This window comes from Pteronotus mesoamericanus, unplaced genomic scaffold, assembly GCF_021234165.1.
Source record: "Pteronotus mesoamericanus isolate MK-2021 breed Mesoamerican mustached bat unplaced genomic scaffold, CSHL_Meso_final scaffold_118, whole genome shotgun sequence".
In the NCBI taxonomy this organism is placed as follows: Eukaryota; Metazoa; Chordata; class Mammalia; order Chiroptera; family Mormoopidae; genus Pteronotus; species Pteronotus mesoamericanus.
Window position 1 is genome coordinate 7,022,369 of NW_026555301.1, and position 21,609 is coordinate 7,043,977.

A 21,609-nucleotide genomic window follows, 5' to 3' on the forward strand; every position below is an offset into this window, starting at 1 on the left:
AACAGGCCATTCTGGCTTCTTTCTCTGCAGTCTCCTTTCATAATTAAATAAATCAAATACCTCTGTGTTTTATTTCATGATATCTTCAAAGCATCCCTTTCCCTGTGCTCCCATGCCCACCCTTTTCCAAAACCATCCCCCCTCCCTACATCTGCCCCCAAATAAACACTGTTTATGGTCAGACCGGATGGAAGTTTGTATTATTTCAGTCTAGTTTGCATGCAATTCCCCTGAAAGGAATCAGAAACAAAGACCACATTTGCACATTTGGTTTTACTCAGTTGTAGCACGTAAAACTCGACAGCACTGTGCCTGGGAGCAGAGGAGCTGTGCAGCCCTCCTCCCTCTTCGGTTTCTTTCTTCTCAACTCAAGTGCACGTTGGAGGGTCAAACGAGATTCCCAGGCTTCCTGTCTTTGCCCTGGACGGGCACCACTGTGCTTCTAGAGCTGTCCTGCTGAAATGGCAATCTGCTCCCTCTGTGTGTATTGCCGTGCTGGTGATGGAAGAAAGAGGATCCTGGGTAGTGGCCCATCACCTCGCTGTACGTCGGGGGTGGCCCCTCCATCCTCCCGTTACTGCTGCATGTGCTGGCACTTATACCCGAATTGCTGCTGGGTGGGCACGGGCCTCCATTGTACACAGAAATGTCTATCAAATCGCTATCAAATATGGTTCGGTTGGGTGGAGCCCTCACAGATTCTCGGTTGAGTTCCATCTGCTGTTCGGGGTCCCTGAGCTGCAGGGAACAGGGCCCCTGGTAAGGAGGTGGCTCCTCCCCATCAGACAGGGAGATGGTGGGAGGAAGGTCAATTTCGTGCTGCACGTAGGGGTAGGTGGGCTGAAAGCGGCTGAACCGATCCCTCTGGATAAAGGACGGGGCAGTAAACCTGTCTCTAGACCGAGGGGTGTACATGATCTGCAAGGAAAAGAGCAAAAGCTTCAAGACATTCTTGGCACAATAACGGTTATAAATGTGGTGGTATCAAGAAAATTCACATTTGGCCTGTGTTCTCACCTGTCTGAAACCTTCCATGCTCCCAATCCCCCCAAAACACAAAAAGATTACCCCAGGAAAAAAAGTAGTTTTCTTCTTAAAAAAAGTTTTTTAATGTATTGATTTTAGAGAGAGGAAGGGGGAGAGGGAGAGAGACAGAAAGAAAAAAGAGAGAAAAGAGAGATTTATTGTTCTACTTATTTATTCATTCATTGGTCAATTCTAGCATATACCCTGACCAGGTTTTGACCCCACAACCTTGGGGTTTAGGGAAGACACTCTAACCGAGTTATATGGCCAGGATCATAAATGTAGTATTCTTTCTTTTTCTTTTTTTAATTGTTCAAATACATTTGTCTCCATTTTCCCACCACATTTTCTCCTGCCCCACCCACCCCACCTCTCACCCTAATCCTTCTCTACTTTGGCTCTGTCCATGGGTCTTTACACATGTTCTTTGACTTGACTCTTCCCGTTCTTTTCCCCGTTAACCTCCTCTCCTCCCTACTCCTTACTGTAGGCTTGTTTTTTCTTTCAATGTTACTGGTTATATTTTCCTTGCTTGTTTCTTTTGTTGATTATGTTCCGCTTATAGGTGAGATCATATGGTATTTGTCTTCCCCCCCCTGGCTTATTTCACTTAGTATAACGCTCTCCAGTTCCATCCATGCAGTCACGAAGGGTAGTAACTCTTTCTTTCTATCTGCGGCATAGTATTCTATTGCTTAAACGTACCATAGTTTTTTGATCCTTTCATTTATTGATGGGCACTAAAGTTGTTTCCAGCACTTGGCTATAGTAAATTGTGCTGTTAGGAACATTGGGGTGCATAGGTTATTTTGAATTGGTGTTTCGGGATTCTTAGGGTATAGTCCCAGCCGTGGAATTGCTGGGTCAAAAGGTTGTTCCATTTTTCTCTCTCTGAAGAAATTCCAAACTGTTTTCCACAGTAGCCACACCAGCCTGCATATCCACCAACAGTGTACTAGGGTTCCCTTTTTTCCACAATCTCGCTAGATTTGTAGTTTGTTGATCTCGTTACGATAGCCATTCTGACTGGAAGAAGTGGTATCTCATTGCAGTTTTAATTTGTATTTCTCTGATGGCTAGTGATGGTGAACATCCTTTCATATGTCTCTGGGCCCTCTGTATCTCTTTCTTAGAGAAGTGTCTGTCCAGGTCTTTTGCCCATTTTTTCAGTTGGGTTGTTTGTCTTACTGGAGTAGAGTTGTGTGAGTTTCTTAAATATTTTGGAGATCAAACCCCTGCCCGAGGTATCATTGGCAAATACATTTTCCCATACAGTGGTTCCCTTTTCATTTTGCTGATGTTTTCTTCAGTCATGGAGAAGCTTCTTATTTTGATGAAGTCCCATTTGTTTATTCTTTTCTTTATGTCCCTTGCTTTAGGAGACATATCGGTGAAAATATTGCTGCATAGAATACCTGAGAGTTTCCTGTCTATGTTCTCCTCCAGAGCTTTTATAATGTCGCTACTTATATTTAAGTTTTTTATCCATCTTGAGTTTATTTTTGTGTATGGTGTTAAGTTGGTGGTCAAATTTCATTTTTTTTGTATGTAGCTCTCCAGCTCTCCCAGCACCATTTGTTGAAGAGACTATTTTTATTCCATCTTATGTTTCTGCCCCACTTTGTTGAATATTAATTGACCATGGAGACATGGGTTTATTTCTGGTCTCTTTATTCTGTTCCATTGACCTATGTGTATGTTATCATGCCAGTACCAGACTGTTTTGATTACAGTGGCCTTGTAATATAGTTTTATGTCAGGTATTGTGATCCCTCCTACTTTGTTCTTCTTTCTCATAATTGCTGCAGCTATTCAGGGTCACTTATGGTTCCATATAAATTTTTGAAATGTTTGTTCTATATCTGTGAAATACATCATTGATATTTTAATAGGGATTGTGCTAAATATATAACCTGCTTTGGGTAGTATGGACATTATGATGATGTTAATTCTTCCAATCCATGAACATGGTATATGTTTCCATTTATTTGGGTCTTCCTTAATATCTTTCTTTAGTGTTGTGTAGTGTTCTGAGTGCAGTTCTTTTACCTCCTTGGTTATGTATATTCCTAGGTACTTTATTTTTCTTGTTGCTATAGCAAAGGGGATTTTTTCCTGATTTTTACTTCTGTTATTTCATAGTAAGTGTATGAAAATGCCTTTGATTTCTGAATATTGACTTTGTATCCTGCTGTTTTGCCAAATTCACTTATTTCGTGGAGTGGTTTTTAGGTGGAGTCTATAGGGTTTTCTATGTATACAATAATGCCATCTGCAAACAATTATAGTTTTACTTCTTCCTTCCCAATTTGGATGCCTTTTATTTCTTTTTCTTGTCTGACTGCTGTGGCTAGGACTTCCAATACTATGTTGAATAGAAGTGGTGAAAGCAGACAACCTTGTATTCTTCCCAATCTTAGTGGGAAAGTTTTTAGTTTTTGCCTGTTGAATATGATGTTGGCTGTGGGTGCTTCATATATTGCCTTTATTATGTTGAGGTATTCCCCCTTTACTCCCACTTAGCTGAGTGCTTTTATCATAAATGGATGCTATACCTTATCAAATGCTTTTTCCACATCTATTGATTTGATCATGTGATTTTTTGGTCTTTCCTTTTATTTGTGTGATGTATTACATTTTTAAGTGGCGAATATTGAACCATCCTTGCATCCCTAGGATGCTTCCAACTTGATCATGGTATATGATCTTTTTAATGAATTGCTGGATGTGGTTTGCCCAAATTTTGTCTAGGATTTTAGAGTCTATGTATGTCAGTGATATTGGCCTGTAATTTTCTTTCCTTTTTGTGTATTTACTTGATTTTGGGATTAGGATGATGCTGGCCTCATGAAAAGCGCTGAGGAGTCTTTCTTCTTCTCGGATTTTTTGGAAGAGTCTGAGAAAGATGGGGATCAGGTCTTCCTTAATGTTTTATAAAATTTTCCTTTTAAACCATCCAGTCAAGGGCTTTTGTGTGCTGGGAGTTTCTTGATTACTGCTTCAATTTCACCAGCTGTTATCAGTCTGTTCAGGCTTTTTGCTGCTTCTTCATTCAATGTTGGAAGGTTATATTTTCCAAGAAAGTTGCCCATTTCACCAAGGTTTCCACATTTCTTGGTGTATAATTGTTAATAGTAATTTTGTACCATCCTTTGTATTTCTGTGGTAACAGTTGTAATTTCTCCTCTTTCATTTCTGATATTATTTACTTGGGTCCTCTCCTTTTTTTCTTGATGAATCTGCTTAAAGTCTTATCATTTTTGTTTATCTTTTCAAAGAACCAGTCTGAAATATTTTTACATTTTTTAGGTAGGCCTGTATTGCTATGAACTTCCCTCTCAGGACTGCCTTCACTGTGTCCCATAGATTTTGGACTGTTGTGTATTCATGTTCTTTTGTTTCCAGAAACTTTCTGATTTCCTTTGATCTCATTCAAAGGAAAAAAAAAATTGCCATTTTTTCCCTGTGTTCCTCTCTTTCTCACTCTTTTTCTTCGTCTTCTTAAAGCAGTCCCTTTAGCATATCTTTTAGTGCTGGTTTGGTGGAGGTGTATTCTTTAAGCCTTACTTGTATCTGGGATACTCCTTATTTTGTATTCTATTTTAATTGAGAGCCTTGGTGGGTACAGCAGTCTTGGTTGCAGGCCTTTGCTTTTCATTACTTGGAATATTTCTTGCCACTCCCTTCTGGCTTGTAGTGTTTCTGTTGAGAAGTCAGCTCCTAACCGTATCAGAGCCCCCTTGTATGTTACTTTCTCCTTCTCCCTTGCTGCCTTGAGGATTCTCTTTGTCTTTGATAGTTGCCATTTTAATGATGATGTGTCTTGGAGTAGGCCTCCTTGGTTTCCTCTTAAATGGGACCCTCTGTGCTACCTGGACTTGCATGACTTTTTCTCTCCTCCAATTAGGGAAGTTTTTCATCATTACTTTTTCAAAGGGGTTTTCTATCCCTTGCTCCTCTTCTTCTCCTTCTGGTATCTCTATTATGTGGATATTATTACATTTTAGGTTGTCCTGCATTTCCCTAAGTGCATCTTCCTTCTTTTTGAGTCTTTTTTCATTTTCTTGGTCTTTCTGGATGCTTTTTTCTACCTTAGTCTCCAGCTCACTGATTCGATTCCCTGCTTCTTCTGGCCTGCTTTTGATTTCTTTATTGTGTTCAATTCAGAGATTGCATTCTTCATTTCCTCTTACCTCTTGTTGATAGTTTCTATGTCCTTTTTCATGCTGCTATAGTTTGCAGTAAGTTTCCCTTAGTTTCCCTGTAGTTTTTTGTAATTCTCTCTGAGCTCACTGAATTTCCTTATAACCATTGTTTAGAACTCAGTATCTGATAGTTTACTTGCCTCTATTTCATTTAGTTCTCTTTCTGGTGATTCCCCCTTTCCTTTGGATTGGATGTTGTTTCTTTGCCTACCCATTATTTGTGAGATTCTTCTTTTTTGCTTTTGCTTCTTAAATTGATCTATGTTGACTTCCTGACTTTGTGGTGTTAACTTCTATGTTAGGAGACCTGTGAGATTCAGTGGTGCAATCTCCTCAATCTCCTGATCTTGCTGCTCTTTGGACGTCTTTTATGCCATTTATATTGGCTCTCTGGAAGTAATTGGGTATTGACTGTTTGGTTGTTCTTTTGTGGGTCCTTCCCTCCAGCTGGTTGACAGAGGGTCACTCTGCCCACCACATCTTGTGTGTTTTTGTGCAGGTGCGGTCAGGTTGTGGTTCTTCTCTGTCCGAGGTTATAAGGCTTCTCTATTGCTATTGTTCAGATTTTGTTTTTGTTTTCTGGGCACTTTCACCACAATTTAGTTGTAATTCTAGATTTGTCCTGGGAGGAGGTTAGTGTGACTTCTATTCACTCCTCCGCTGTCTTCACCTGTAGTTTTCTTATTCTTCAGGGGTTAGACCACTCCCCTTGCCAAAGTATAGTTTATCCAATATGGTTCTACAACAGAGAATGGTGCTTAACTGAAAATTTGGATTTAATGGGAGTTATTGTGTATGCTATGTGTACACTATGTGTACATTTTCCACTGGGTAGAAGAACACACAATAGGAACTTCCAGAGTGAAATAAAGAGTAACATAGCAGAAGAGTGCTGTACAGAAGACACTCTGGTCCTGTTCACCACATGACCTGGTTCAGGCCTCTACTCCTTTACATATAAAATAAGAGGACTAGCTTGCCTGCTTTCTCAGGTCCTTTCCCACTCTTCCACCTATGATTCAGAAGAGAGGGGAGTGGCCCAGAGTTTTTATTTTAAATGTAAATTATAACTTCACTTGAGGGTTCTTAGAACAGGTAGGAGGTACTAGCTCAATTTATGAATTACTTATAGGAGTTTGTTGCCCTATCAAGCACTTAGAAAAATATGGAATAAGTGACTTATTTTTCCCTCTGGTCTCTAATATTTTCCAGTTATTTTTTTCTACCCAAAAGTTTCCTATAGTTATGTTAAGTAACTGACATGAAAAATGTTTTATATTCCAAAGTAAAAATGATTAAAGATTTTTGTTTCCCAAGTGAATTCTTACGTAGTCTTCTCATCTATTGCACCATCCATTCTTCTACAAGAAACATAATGTGTATGTGTGTCTATCCATCCATTGACTTCCCCTGTACCATATTTTTAACTTAAAGGCAAAAAACTCTGTAATTATTAAGCCATACTGTTAATCTTGAAGATGTGGAAATGAATCATACTCTATTTATAAACTATGCCCACTTCTGCCAGTCCTCATTATTAGCAGATTATGGGGTCATGTAAAGATCAGTGATTCTCAATGTGTTTTCTATATGGAGATTTAGACTAGCATCAATAATCCCTAGGAAATTCTAAAAATCCCCTCCCCACTTTTAAAACTAAAGTTATAGGCATATGCCTTAATTTAAATGTTATTTCTTAATCTATGTTGTCATACACTTGACTTTTCCACCTGTTTTGTTGTAATGGTTTATTTCCCTTCTCCCCTCCTCTATGCATATCAGGTTTGGCAGCCACCTGCAGCCACCTCTAGCCACCTACACCCCTCCCTTAACCAACTCCTTACCTCTGAGGCACCTGGCTGAGGACCAGAGCTGTCTGAAGGCCACAGGCGCCCTTCCTGGCAGGGGGTGGGGGGGACACCAGAAGAAAAATCATTAATTTCATGAAGTAGCACCTAAAATCAAGGAACTACATTCCTCTTTGACAGTAGCAGACCTATTTAAGTCACAGAACAACAAAGAACTAGTCTTTTATTTACACCAAACATCTAAAAGGAGAATTATGATCAAAAGGAAAAATTAGAAATTTTAAGTCTCAGCCAGATTTTACAAAGACTGGATTTGAAGACAAACATCTTTCAAACTCCAACTTGCGTGTTTGAAATACATTTCAAATGTTATCAAACCATATTTAGTCATTGATTAGATTTGGGTAGAGTCTGGATGAATTAAGCTCTTATGCAAATGTTCATTACCACAGCTGGCCAGGTGCCAGCCACGGCCCTTCTGAACTGTAATTTGGCACTGCACTGCCACACTGGTTTGGCTTTCAAACAAAACTGAATTTCCAAAGCCTGAATGCCCTTCAAGAGTCTTCTAGTCAATTTATTCTTCAGTCCCTTTGTTCCCGAGGCATATGTGACTTGACATCTAGTTGTTTAACATCTTTTTTCAAAAATGTTTGGCCAGACTGGCAATGTGACAAGTAAACAGTAGACATTATTAAGGGTCATTAAGAACACCACTTACTTGTTTACAAAGCACTTTATTATGTTTTCCCATTTAAACCAAAATCGTTGACTACTAGCAAAGGACTGTTGGGCTATTTGGTAAAGGCCTGTTATTGTAATGAAAAGAACTATGGGTAAGCATGCTGTCTGTATCTTTGGATTCCCAGGAATATTCACACATGAACTTATGCAATCACCGAGCCTCCTGAGAACCTGAAAGCACCAACAAGAAGACCTGCGAGGTAAAACACCCCTAAGTCTCTCTTATTCTCTTTTGTAGGCCAGCTTTCTAATACAAATATACAATTTGGACACCAGGGTGTTTGTCCAATGCATACAACCTGATTCTAGGATACCCTCAGGGCATCATGGATTCAGCAGTAAGAATATAAACAGACCCAGCAGCATTTAGAGAAGTCTGGGCTTAAGGTTTGACTATAAAAATATGTAATGGGCCATTACGGCTCAGGCCTGATGACAGGTGACAGATCTAATTGCATCTAATGAAGCAGCTGACCCACTACAGCTCTTCACAGGGCCAAGGCAGCTTGCAGGCACATCAGAGCATATGTTCTTCAGGATCAAAGTGAAACAATCACTATAGATCTGGGTTGTTATAGCAACTCTCATATTGAAAATGTCATGAAAACTCATCTTCAGATGTTTCTGAGTCATATTCTGCCCTAGCTGCTCTCCCTTCCTTCAAATGGAGCTTGAAGCCACTACTGCCCACGAGCTACCTCATTGATGTTAGCTCTAACCTCCCACCTAGAGAACTGGCAACAGGCAACAGCAAAAATAGCCAGTTACAGCACAATGTGGAACATAATGGCCAGGAATAAAACTACCAAAAATGGCCCAGAAGTCGGGGGTTGCATGTTTTCTGAAAATGGCAATAACCATCCTCAATGGCTTTATTCCCCTAGAAAGTAGCAAAACTGGAAAAATGCCTAGAGATTAAGTCTTACACACTCAATCTTATATTTCACCGAATTCATATCAACCTCCTTCTTACTAAATTGATTCAGCACTTTTTGGTCTTCCTCTCACCTGGCCTCCCAGCAGCACTGGGCCCTCTCTTGTTGACCTCAGAGATATCGCCCTCCTGGTTCACACTCTGACTTCTCTGCCACTTAGTCTGCTCTTTGGGGGGTGCCTGTAATGCTGCATTTTGGCTAAATGTTGGAGTTCCTCAGAGTCCTGCCTGGGGCCCCTTTCCTCTCACTGCAGTCTCCCTGGGCCACCTCATTCCCACCATATCTTACAGGGCCACCCTCATGAGGATGTATCTATCTCTGGCCCCACCTTCTCTACTGAGCTCCAGACAGGACTAGTTGGGGAGGGTGGGTGGGGTCAGGCTCCTGGATTCCAAAAGACTAGTAAAACTAAACACATCTAATGTGGAACTCATGGACTTCTCCCCCAAACCTCTCATTCTTTTGAACTGCTGTGGTCTCATCAACTCACCACTCTCCCTCACCCCTCTTCCACTTCCTTCTATTGCCACCATTACTATTTTAATAAGGATGTAATTTGTTTAACTATTCACTGATAATTGCCCACAACCTCTAATTTATTCACTTTTATAGGACACTGATACTTCACGTCTTTCACCCATGTGGTTTACAGGAGTCATTGAAACTTCAAGATCCAGCTCTGGCTGGTGTGGCTCAGTGGATTGAGTGCCCTCCTGTGAACCAAAAGGTCTCTGGTTCAATTCCCAGTCTAGGACATATGCCTATGTTGCAAGCCAGATTACCAGTAGGGGGAGCTCCAGAGGCAACCAGACATTGATGTTTCCTTCTCTTTCTCCTTCCCTTCCCCTCTGTCTAAAAAGTTAAAAAAAAAAAAAAGAAAAAAAAAAAAAAAGACTTGACTTACAAAAAAAAAACAAAAACAAAAAACAAACTTCAAGATCAATAAGATACCATGGTGGAACTGGTTAACGCCAATAGCCCAGAAAACTGTCATTCCAGTTCTGTGCCCAGTACTGATATGTAAAGAATCCAGACAAGGAATAGGACCAGAATTCTAGAGAGGCTGGGTCTTAGTTGTCTCTATGGGAAGAGAATTGCTTTGCACCTGTACTCATGACACAACCTGCTCTCGTGGCTCTTTTCTGGGCTGTCCCATGCTGCCATTACCAGATCGCCTTCATTAGCATACTGCTAGTGGAGCCCACTTATTCTTGCTCTCCTTGGTGAGATGAAGCCCTTTGACTATGAGCTGACACCTCCAGGGAGTCAGTACTACAACATTTGAGAGCCCATGATAGCTGAATTAAAATATATGGGCCCTATTGTCTAGACCTCTCAGTTTCTTCATCTCCAAATGCTAGTGATGACATTTTCAGGGAGAAGGGGACTCATCAAATGGCTGAATTCCCGGATTCTCATTATGGAATCAATTTTTATCTCAAAAATGAAAGTTCTAATGTTCTTGGCTAATGCTTGTATTGTTACATTATGATATACTAAGAATAAGCTGTGGAATAAGATATTACTTAAGTAGTTCACAGAATTTTGAGCAACAGGAACAAAAGTTTGCTAATATTTTTATACAGGCTTAAATCCATTCCATCTCTTACACCTCTTTTCCTCGTAATAATACCAACCAAAAGGATGGGAAGCACCTACTGTCTGTCCATTCATTACTTCAGTATACATCTATTGAGTACTTCCTGACAGCGGATCTCAATCCTTTTCCACTGCAACATGTGAGATAATGTATATACATAATCTAACAGATACAGTGCCATGAGCTTCTCATAGGGTAGGTAGTAGGGGCACAGCAAGGGTTCCAAACAATCTCAAGGGTTAAGCTGTCACTCCAGTCCCTTTGTTCCACTCAGGAAAGCATTCTGGAATGCAAGTGAGTTAGTGAGCAAGACATTACTCTAGGGATTACTTTGAATCAATCTTAGTTTACTTTTTAAGGTATATTATTCTCAAATCACTCATGTTGTATCTTACTGGTACCAGTTACTTGATATACACATTAAAACTGAACAGAACACACAGGTGACTGTCACATCTGCTCCAGGATGCTTACAAGAAGGGCATCCAATCTTAGAGGTGAAGAAAGTAGGCCCCATGACCCTCTCTGTATTGCATGCACTGTTTTTTCTTCTCAAGTTTTCTCCTTACAACCAATGCTCTGTAACAAGAGGCTGAATATCTGATGACAACTTAATGTTACCCAGATGTATGACACCATTTTCAATACAATGTGGCTCTGCAAATGCAAATGGATTCTGAGCTGGGAAAGCCCTAAGCCAGAATCCTGGTCTGCCACTCTTCAACCTGTGAACTCAGGCAGCTTATTTATTTCTCTTAACCTCACTTTCATCTCTTGTAAAAAGGGATTGTTCTGAGGCTTAAGTACCACAATGTATGTAAATTACTTAGCACACTGCCTTGCCCATGTGTATTTAGTATATGGTATATCTTCATATTACATGTAAAGATTACCTGCTGATATCACAACTAAGATGAGGATAATCTTCAATTCTCCTTTAAAATCAGTTCACTGGCATCTGGCCAAGATGGAGACATAGGTAGATACTCTTTGCTTCAACCAAAAGAAGGACAACAACCAATTTAGAAACAAAGACAACCAGAACTGCCAGAAAATCAACTGTATGGAAGTCCAACAACCAAGGGTTAAGGAAGAAACATTTATACAGACTAGTAAGAGGGACGGAGATGGGCAGCTGGGGTGGAGAGGTTGCGTGGCAAGGCAGTGGTTGGTGGACTGGGTAGGCAAGGTGACAGCTGGAGGACCTGGCGGTCCCATATTCATGTGCAGATAAACCAGGGGGAACAACTGGGGAGAGAGACAGACCATGCAACCCAGGGTTCCAGTGCAGCAAAATAAAGACTCAAAATCTCTGGCTGTAAAAATCTGTAGGGGGTTGCAGTGGTGGGAGAAACTCCCAGTCTCACAGGAGAATGCATTGGAGGGACTCACAGGGTCCTAGAATGTACACAAACCTACTAACCCTGGAATCAGCACCAGAAGGGCCCAATTTGCTTGTGGGTAGCGGGGAAAGTGACTGAAAGCAGGGGAGAGCCGATCAAGTGGCATTGTTCCCTCTCTGACCCCTTCCCCAGATACAGCGCCTCAACACAGCAAAGTAGGTTGCCCTACCCTGCCAAATACCTAACACTCCACCCCTTACAATGTAACAGGTGTGCTGAGACAAAGAAATACAGCCTGAATGAAAGACCAGATCATAACCCTAGAAAAAGAACTAAGGGATGAGGAGAGTCAACTAATCAGATGCAGAGTTCAAAACATTGGTAATCAGGATGCTCACAGAAATGACTGAGTACAGGTGCAAAATAAAGGAAGCAGTGAAGGCTATACAAAGTGAGATAAAGCAAAATATATAGGAACCAACAGTGAAGGGAAGAAAACTGAGACTCAAATCAATGATTTGGAACAGAAGGAAGAAATAAACATTCAACAGGAACTGAATGAAGAAACAAGAATTCAAAAAAATGAAGAGAGGCTTAGGAACCTCTGGAACAACTTTAAACATTCCAACATCCAAATAATAGGGGTGCCAGAAGGAGAAGAGGAAGAGCAAAATATTGAAAACTTATTTGAAAAACTAATGAAGGAAGGTCATGGTATATAATCCTTTTAGTATGTTGGTGAGGGTTTTTGCATCAATATTCATAGGGGATAATGGTTTTATTTTCCTTTTGTGTCTTTGTCTGGCTTTAGTATTAGGGTTATGCTGGCCTCACAGAATGAATTAGAAAATATTTCCTCTTCATTTTTGGGGATGACTTTGAAAAATATTGGTGTCAGTTCTTCTTTAAATATTTGGTAGAATTCACCAGTGAAGCCATCTGGTCTAGGGATTTTCTTTGTTGGGATATTTTTTACTATTGAGTCAATCTCTTTACTAGTTACAGATCTACTCAGATTTTCTTTCTTTTTTGTGATTAAGTCTTAGTAGGGTGTGTTTCTAGGAATTTGTCCATTTTATCTAGGTTATTCAATTTGTTGATATACCATTGTTCATAGTACTCTCTTATAATCTTTTTCATTTCTTTTGGATTTTTTCCACCCGAAGGTCAGGTTTATAGCATTAAAAGAGAGTAAACTGTGGCCATGACTTACTGGCACCTCTGCTATGAGCTGTGGCTGAAGCCTGCTATCTTGGTTCCAGGTGCACTGTGACCATGTGTGAGGTGACTCTCACACCTTGAACTTTCTTGGTTTTATTCTCTCAGCTTAACTCTCCTTTCCACACACCAGGGACCACAGGATCATCATATTTGGGGACAGAAAACACCTAGTATGATGTTTTTCCAAACTGTAAGTTGCAACCTCTCAGAAAGCTGGGAAATCAATTTAAGTGGGTCACAGCTAGTATCTGAAGAAATGAAACAAAATAGAAAATATCATTGTTTATAAGCATTGTTTGGTGAAACTTTTGCCTTAGTTGTGTATATGAATATTGCAGACTGTGGTATAAAATGTGTTTCTTACTGTTCCTCATGATCGAAAACAACCTGAAGGTCTCTGTTCTAAGCCAATTATCCCTCATTTTAGATGGGAGGAGATTGAGTCCCAAAAAAGGGTACATGACCTACTGGAGGTGACACAGTCAGCTGTGTGTTAAAGCAAGGCCAGTCATTGATGGATATTTTGGCTTCTACCCAAGGGATACCCCCAGTGAATGAATGTATTGTATGACATTAAATATTTGGAAATCTATTTTTCTTCCTGTCCCAGGGTGAGAATTTCAAAGCATATGTAAAACTAATCTTTGGATATTTAGCAACACCTTTACCTTCTGATAAAATAAATTTTCTTTCTTTTCTCCCCTCTTCTCATGCAACTTCCACCATCCAAATGCTTTTGTATTACTATCTTTTCCACCCTAGATGGCAGTAACAGCTTATATATAAAGGCAATACCTCTTGATGTCAATGACTGTACACTCTCCAGCATTTCTCCTTTTACTCCTCCTTGGGAATCCACCATCAGATTTCTCAAGCCTCAATATCTCCCTCCTAATTCTACTCAATCTAGGGCATGTCCCTTAAGAGAAAGACAAATTATCCAGGAAGGCATGTTGGGAAGAAATGAAAGGGAATCCTTTATATTTTCAGAATAATTCAATAGATGAGGGAGGCCTGCAGGTCCTGAGGAGCAAGCAGAAAAGGGGCTATACAGGTGCCTCTCCAGGGCTTGGTGCTGAAGGAGAGTGAGCAATTAGATTTCAGAAGAAACCATCCTGGGAACCAGAAAGCTCAGGGCAACAGGGAAATGTGGAACTACACATTATCAATCTAGTTGGGCACGATCACCTCCTTTAGGGTATGGGAGAAAGCTAAGGCACAGATGTTGAATGCTTTCCCCAAGGTCATACAGCTGGTAGAGAATTCACACAAAGCCAGAACCAAGTGCCCTCTCTTGGCATCTGTGACAGCTCTAGGAAATCTCCCTAACAATATTAGAATAATGTAGAAAACTTCCCCTGCTCAGAATAAACTATCAACTTTCAAGGACTAAGTAAAAAAAAAAAAAAAACAGAAGAGACAAACTTTATCATTAGATTATTAATGTGAATGCCTATTTAAAAGGTTATTAAAATTTTTTTATGTATAAAATTTTTTGTTGATTTTATTTAAAAATATCATTTTAACATACTCTAGTCACAGTACAAACCATGTTCAAATGAGTTACTCTTGGAGTCTATAGATGCTCAGAACATTATTGGAATTGTCTTCAGCATTAGTTTATATGAGCAGAGGATATTTTTAGTTGTAAAAGTAACACATAAATTCATTTTTACCGTAAAAATTTTAACAACACATACCAGACTCCCTTTGTCTACCTCCTCCCAACCCAGTTCCTCCTGAGAGAAAGCCATCCATTTGCTGTGGGTCCTTCCTGACCTTTCTCTACAGTAACAGTTTGTAACTTGAACAACATCACTTTTACTAATTGACTCACACTTGGCTTTGCACCAAAATAATATCATTTAGCTTGATCATCCGCATCATTCATGAGATTTAACTCTAAATGGATTTTGGTTGGTACCAAAAATCAAAACCATCCTCAGAGAACAAATAAGAAAGAGGAAGACTTAGCATTATTGAGAATTAAAAACAGAAAACTTTCCCTGAAAATTTTCCAAAAAATGATCCATAAGCTCTGAAAGTAATTTCAAAACTGTGGGAGGGAAGGAGGGAGGGGGCAAGGGAAAGTGGTGGGGGGGAGACAAAGACAAATGTATTTAAAAAAAATAAAATAAAAGAGAGCTGGGAAAAAAAAAAACAAAAACTGTTCTGAGCAATGGCAACATAAAAAAAGGGGCCATTTAAGCTATTCACATTGCTTTAAGTACATATCTTGGCTATTAAAAAGACCTACTTGTGTTCAGATGAGAATTTGCTTGTAAAAGCTATAACCCAGCATCCTCACTCAATTTTTGTCAGCAACTGGGTCTTCTGTTTCTCTTACTTAAAGGAAACATTCTCATTTTGAAGCTGTTAAAATTATTAATCTTCTAATCTTCAAGTAGATACACTAAAGGTAAAACCTTTTAAATGACCCACCTGGCAAACTATGTGAATACCTTTTGCTCATTCAGACAGAAAAACAGCATGGCTAATGGTAGGAGACCTGTGCTTGGCGTTTACAGTAAGAATTGACCTGTCCCTTGCAGACTTTTCAACACTTGGAAATGCAGTTTCAATGGTTCAAGAAATAATGGAGAATTGTTATAGAACACAGGTGACCACAAATGCCCCTGGCCCTATGGTGCAGCAAGAATCTGCCTCACACACAGAGTAACTCTCCCCTGCCGGCTTCATCCCACCTGATGCTCAGTAAAGCCTGTGGCTCTCTTCTCTTTAGTCTGGAACATCAGAGACATACTTCTTATTGTTGCATTGTCAAGCCCTTTAGTTGTTTTTTTTTTTTGTACCTTGTTGAATGAAAATAGTTCATTTTTCTCATTTTAGAAATGTTTTTCTAAATGCAGATTAAGTTAGACATGAGAAAAGACAGATTCACAGCAGTCTAGTTCTTCAGTAACAGTGGTAATGAACTGTGTGTGTGTGTGATGACTCTCCCACTTTAGTGCCCTTCATTCACAGCCTGTAAGCTCTGAGCCCAGTGTGATGGGTTCCTGAACTGCTTCTAGGAGGTGACCAGAACTGCTTGCCCTTAAGCTACCCCGCTTCCTAAGACCAACTGAAAGGAGCTCACAACCAACTCTGTTCTGTTGGCAACAGACTAGCCACAGAGAGCAAGGCCCTGCTTCAGGAAAATGACTGGACAGCAAGGGCCAGGAATGAGTACTTCAGGCTGGGCACAGGAAATGCTACTCTCTGTTCACCCAGGCACAACTTGGTTGAATTCCTAATCTTGTAGGAATGATCTTTATGTCCACAAGGAAGCTCTCTCCCATTTTTCTGGAAACCAGTGGCCCTCTATCTTGTTTTTACCCTTGTGGTAAAAGAATGAGCACAGAAGAATTTTCACTAAAAAACAATCCACACAGAAAGATGGTACCACAGCCAAAAGGTGGGTACCAGCCCATCTTGAGTGGCAACTGCTTTGCAGCTGCAGGCTGGGGGTGCCTGGCAGGAATAGAAGCCAGTGAGGCCTGATATGCTAACTATTCAAGAAAAGATGTACATTCCAATATTTATGTAAAATCTCCTCATTTTTACAAGTTCAATCAAATTTTGTCATAGCACCCTGTGGGGCAAACCATACACAATGGCTACCACCCAGGCCGTGTTTACAACTTCTACAGAGAAGGTCTCTGGGTGTAGGCTTCTCCCATAATAGGGCACTTTGGATCCAAAGAACCCAAGTTTCTGTACCAACACAGCTGACGGTTGCAGTCCTCATCTTCCTTCCCAACAGCGGGGTAAAAAAACAAATGGCCTCCTTCCCCGCATCCCCCATAGAGCTGGTGCAGCATGGGCTGCACTGAGTGCCAGCCTGATGATGCTCTATCTCTACAGGAAGGCCCAGGCACCCATATTTTCACAACTGATTTAATCCCTGAAGCAGTTGGTAATGAAGAAATAGCAGACATGACTCCTTTTGTTAATTTTTAATTGAAATTGCTGTTTTTATAGGTCAAAGTGGCTGAATACCCACAATTTCATATGGTTCAACCTAAGTAAAATATTCCTGCTTCTCTGCCATTCCTCAGAGAATGGCTGGCCACCTTGGCCTTGGCAACTGTCCACCAAGCCCTGGGTTGTCCAGGAAGGTTTAGCTGGCCCTGCTGGATTGGGTTGCAGGATGTTAGAAAAGGCTGCTTAGGCCGCCATCAGCTCTAGCAAGAAAGGTTCCAGTGACTTGTGTAAAGGCTGTCTCTGGAATATTTATGTGCTTTTATTGTTTTCCTATCACTTGGCAGTCCAAGGTAATGAAAAGAAATCTAAGCATCCTCAAAGTTCTGAAATCACATACACCAGGCTCTAAAAAATAAGCCTGAGAAAGAACACATTGGATTTATAGCACAACCCACTCACTGTTGTTTGCCATTATTTAAAGCATTCACTTTTTCTGTAATTAATTTCCATTTTCATTCAGAAATGGCTGCTTCCACTAAACTGAGAACAGTACTATCCCATAACCTGGATTCTCTGGAATGGCATCTCACAGGCACTGTGATGATGAAGGCTGACCAGCCTTAGCCAATGCAAACTCCATCTATCCCTTCATTGGCAAGAAGGGACCTGGCACGCAAAGGGTGTTCTTCCAACAGACATTTTTGGAGCCAGCAAAGGAGGAAACCTGGGGAGATGGTGCTGCACAAGGAAGGTAGGGCATGATAAAGTCGGGGGTGAGGGCACTGCCCTCACTGAGGAAAGTATCTTTGACTATACAAAGGAAATCTTCCAGAATGAGCAAGATGAACACAGGCAAACTGCTGCTCCTGAATAGGGGCTCCATGGGACCCACTTCCATATGTAATAGAACATACATCCTGAGTAAAAACATACTTGTGTCTTTTTCTTTCTTTGTAAACTTGTCTTCCTGCCACGCCTCTCTGCTGGTCCTCATACAGTATGATTGTATATGTGCTCATCCCATCACATGACTGGGAAGGGAACTCTCAGTCTGGGGACAGAGACCAGTGAGTAGGCCCTAAGCCAACAATGGGTGGAAACAGTGAGAGGGAAGGCAAGTCAGATGGAAGAAAGATGATCACTGAAGCAAATCTGAGGGGAGGACAGGGGTGGGTGGAGCCAGGCTCAGTAATGGAAAAGCAGCCTGAGTTGCCCTGGTGTAGTGACTGGAAGCACTTTGGAGCTTGGGGCAGAAAGTGTAACATGGGAAACTTGGACAAATTCATGGTAGGTATTCCCCAGAAACTGGAGAGCTGCCTACTGATGATGACAATGAGTGGGATAGTTTTACCTGTTTCTTCCCAAAGCCAGGGGTCAGCATTTATATATAGCCCTTGCACTAAGGCCTAGGCAAAGCAATGATGGCCGATTCTTCTGTAGTTCTGAAACTCTTACTGTCTCTTCTCTCTTTAAACCCAGGAGAATTGCATGTATTTGGTGTTCAGAACTTCAGAAGAATTAGGACCTCCTTTAGATAACAGTGTGTGTGCTGCAAGGGTTGTGATATATAGGCTTCAGGATACCAGTGTTCAGTAGGGACACTGCAGGTACTAGACTGCTTGGATAACAGAGGGCCACAGGGAAACCACTGTGTTTATGAAAGCCATGTCCATGAGGCTGCAGGGGACTGTGGACTGAACTGGGGATCCAGGGAGATAGAGGAAGGAAACAGGTCCCTGGGGCTGAAGCATGACTGATCTAAGACATCCCAGGGGCCCTGGGCTGGCTGCACTATACCGACCAGGATGGCTGCAGCCTCACATTCATAGTCTCCCTAAACTGGTTACCAGACAGCCCTGGTATTGACACACACACTCTGAGGCATTGAGTATTGTGAGGGATTCTACCTCCTTTGCCCACCACCAAAGCCAACAATTTATAAGTGCATAAATATACCATTCCCAAGGCTTTCACTAAAAGCAACCAGATTCACATATTGTAAAACTAGCTCAGAATAGAAAGTCCCAGTGGCCTTTGGTCTACCAGGTATTGATCATAGAGCAGGTTAGCTGTATTGACATTTCAGTGTTTTATTTTCTAGAGGAGGAAGGGGTTTCAGAAGCAGCTAGAAACCTTAAAAAGAAAACAACCTGAAGAGCATTACCAAGGGCTGTTCTGTAAGCCCCCAACACAATCCAACCTGCCCTGATACTCCTGAGGAGGCCCTGAGCCCTTGCTGTCCCACTGTCACCACTCCAGCTCACCCACACGCTTTGCATTGCTGAAACTCCTCAGAGTCTTACAAATGCAGGTAGTGAGCACAAGTGCATTTAAAAACAGATTTCTCCATAACAACATGGATGGATCTCATAAGTGTAATATAAGTGAAAGAAGGCAGACACCAAAGAGCAGCTACTGTAAGATTCCATTGTTATAAAGTTCAAAAGCAGGTGAAACTAATTTGTGCTGGTAGCTATTGGGCATTGGTGATTTTCTGTGGGGCATGCCTGGAAGTGGGGCCTGAGCGTATTCCTGGGGGATGGTGATGTCTTTTTGTTGATTGGGTTCTGGGTACACAGGTGTGTTCAGTTTGTATGAATTCACTGAGCTGAACATTTACGATGCACATGCTTTTCTTTAAGTATATTAACCTTCAACAGAGAGTTTTCAATACTTCTGAACTGCAGGGGTGGACTGACATGGAATGCTCCTCTGCTTTGTGGCCCTCATTGGCACCCAGACACACTTGGAGCCTGGGCCAGAGGCGTTGGCAACACTGAAGAGGCTGAGGCCCACACTTACCTGCTGCAGCCTGTCCTCTTGCCTCCTGCTCTGACTTGGGCGGTTGATGAAAGAACGTGTGGACACTTTGTAGTGATTCAGCAGGCAGACAATGACCACAACCATCACTGTAACAACCACAATGATGATGATGATCTGGGCAAACTCCAGCTCCGCTGCAATGGAAGAGGAAGCTGTATTAAACCACGTGCCCCTTTGCATCATCACTCACTCAGTTCTCCAGATCTCATCTCCTCAAGGCACTGTGATCATGACAACCACCAGGCATTGAAGGCCACTTGTATGAATCTGGTCCTCACAATAACCTCATGAAAGTGAAACTATTTTTCCACAGGCCGACTACACAAGGCCACTGCCAGACTTTAACATTCTAATAACATTTAAATAAAGGGAGACCCAGGCATGGGGTCCACTTTCCAGAAGACCTCTGATGATGAGACGAACCTTGTCTTTGCAATTTTATAATGAGAAGAGCAGTAGGAAAATGTATTCCATTGGCCCTACAAGACCTATTGAAGTGCTGTGCTGTAAGTTACGACATCCCACACATGAAACTCAAAGACCAGCCCAGTGTGCATGCCACAGGCTGGCTGCTGCACAGGATACCCCTTCCTACTTGGCAGGCAAGCCTTTAAGAGCCATCTCTTGGGGTATAAAAATTTCAATGCCCTCCATCACTTAATCTTTGTGTTGCCAGATGACATCCTCCTCTGTCACCTTTAGGGAAGTTAAGAAAGCCTCTCAAAACTGGAGCTGTTTCTCCCAGGGTAATCGCTCTAGGAGAGTTAAACCTATCTTTATGGTTGAGTCAAGTTTCCCAAGGCACATACACACAAGATCCACAGAAAGTATATGTTTTAAAAGCCCCCACCTCCTTTCCTCAAAGCTGCTGCCTTTGGAAGTAACTTAGAAAGATAACATCTTTACTGTCTCCAACTCCGAGGGCACCATACTTTGTGAGCAGTCACATCACCACTGGGTTTCTGACAGCGCCATTACAAAGATTTTCTAAATTCCATTAATGCATTCTTCACACTAGTATGGTGCCATGGAACTACTTCTGGAAAGACAGCACTATGACTTGGCAATGAGAGAAGTAGGTAATTCAAGACCTTCAGTTTTGCAGGAAGAAAGCAGAGGTTCAATGCTCAAGGTCAGCTCTAGAACCCAGACCTTCTACTTTCTGGCTTCCAGGTCATGACTCTGCTGAGTGCTGGCTACCTGTTTTTCTCTGAGTCTCCCCACACACTAACAGGGAATGACTGTGTAGGGGCATCAATTCAAAGAGTGAGAGACTCAGGAAGATGGTAAGGAGAACAGTGTACAACTTTTGTTGTGAGATGGGCAGCTGTGGGGTATAATGAAGGGCAAGAGAAAGAGGGGAGAGTTCTCTTGATTGTGCTACTGCCTCAAACTTGCAACACATATATGCATGCACACTCACACATACATTACATATGCACACAGAGACGCACAAATGCATGCATGCACATATGCACAACACATGCATGGACACACATGGGAATTATGCATTCATGTACACATATACACAAGCATACAAATACACATTGCATGGATACACATAAATCATGTACACCTATGCACACACATGTATGTGTACACACAATGAGCACCCTCTTGCTGCAGCAGAACTCAGGTCACTGGCCAGTGGAGAAGCATTATCTCTCAGTGAATGGGCTCACACTTAGGATGATGATGCAAAAGGGGACTTTTTGCACCCTCTCCCAATATCTGCCTACTCCATCCACACTCGGAACAAAGGGACAAAGGCTATGGTGGGAGTAGATGAAGGGTCTTCCTGAATTCCACCATGTCCTCTCCTGTAGTACTGTCCTTCATTTCTGTCCTCAGCAGCTACATACCTGAGGGACAAAGATTTACATAGTACCTCTGGACTGGGTTGGATTGCACTTGGCACTGGACCTGTAGGGGTGCTGTTCTAGAGGTGTACCTTGGAGAATGGATACCTGAGTATGACGG

General features: G+C 41.5%; 1 protein-coding gene across 2 annotated transcripts in view; it reads right to left on the minus strand.

Annotated features, from left to right (window-relative positions):
• Positions 1 to 362: 362 nt before the first annotated feature.
• The window catches only part of LDLRAD4 (low density lipoprotein receptor class A domain containing 4), a 658,664-nt gene continuing 637,417 nt past the window's right edge, over positions 363 to 21,609 (minus strand). For both annotated transcript variants that reach the window (XM_054587317.1, XM_054587316.1), the window contains 3 exons: positions 19,609 to 19,763; positions 7,076 to 7,129; positions 363 to 918 (listed from right to left, as the gene is read on the minus strand). In XM_054587317.1, the coding sequence (XP_054443292.1) occupies positions 388 to 918; positions 7,076 to 7,129; positions 19,609 to 19,763 (740 nt within the window). In that variant the 3' untranslated portion in view covers positions 363 to 387. The remainder of the gene's footprint in view (positions 919 to 7,075; positions 7,130 to 19,608; positions 19,764 to 21,609) is intronic.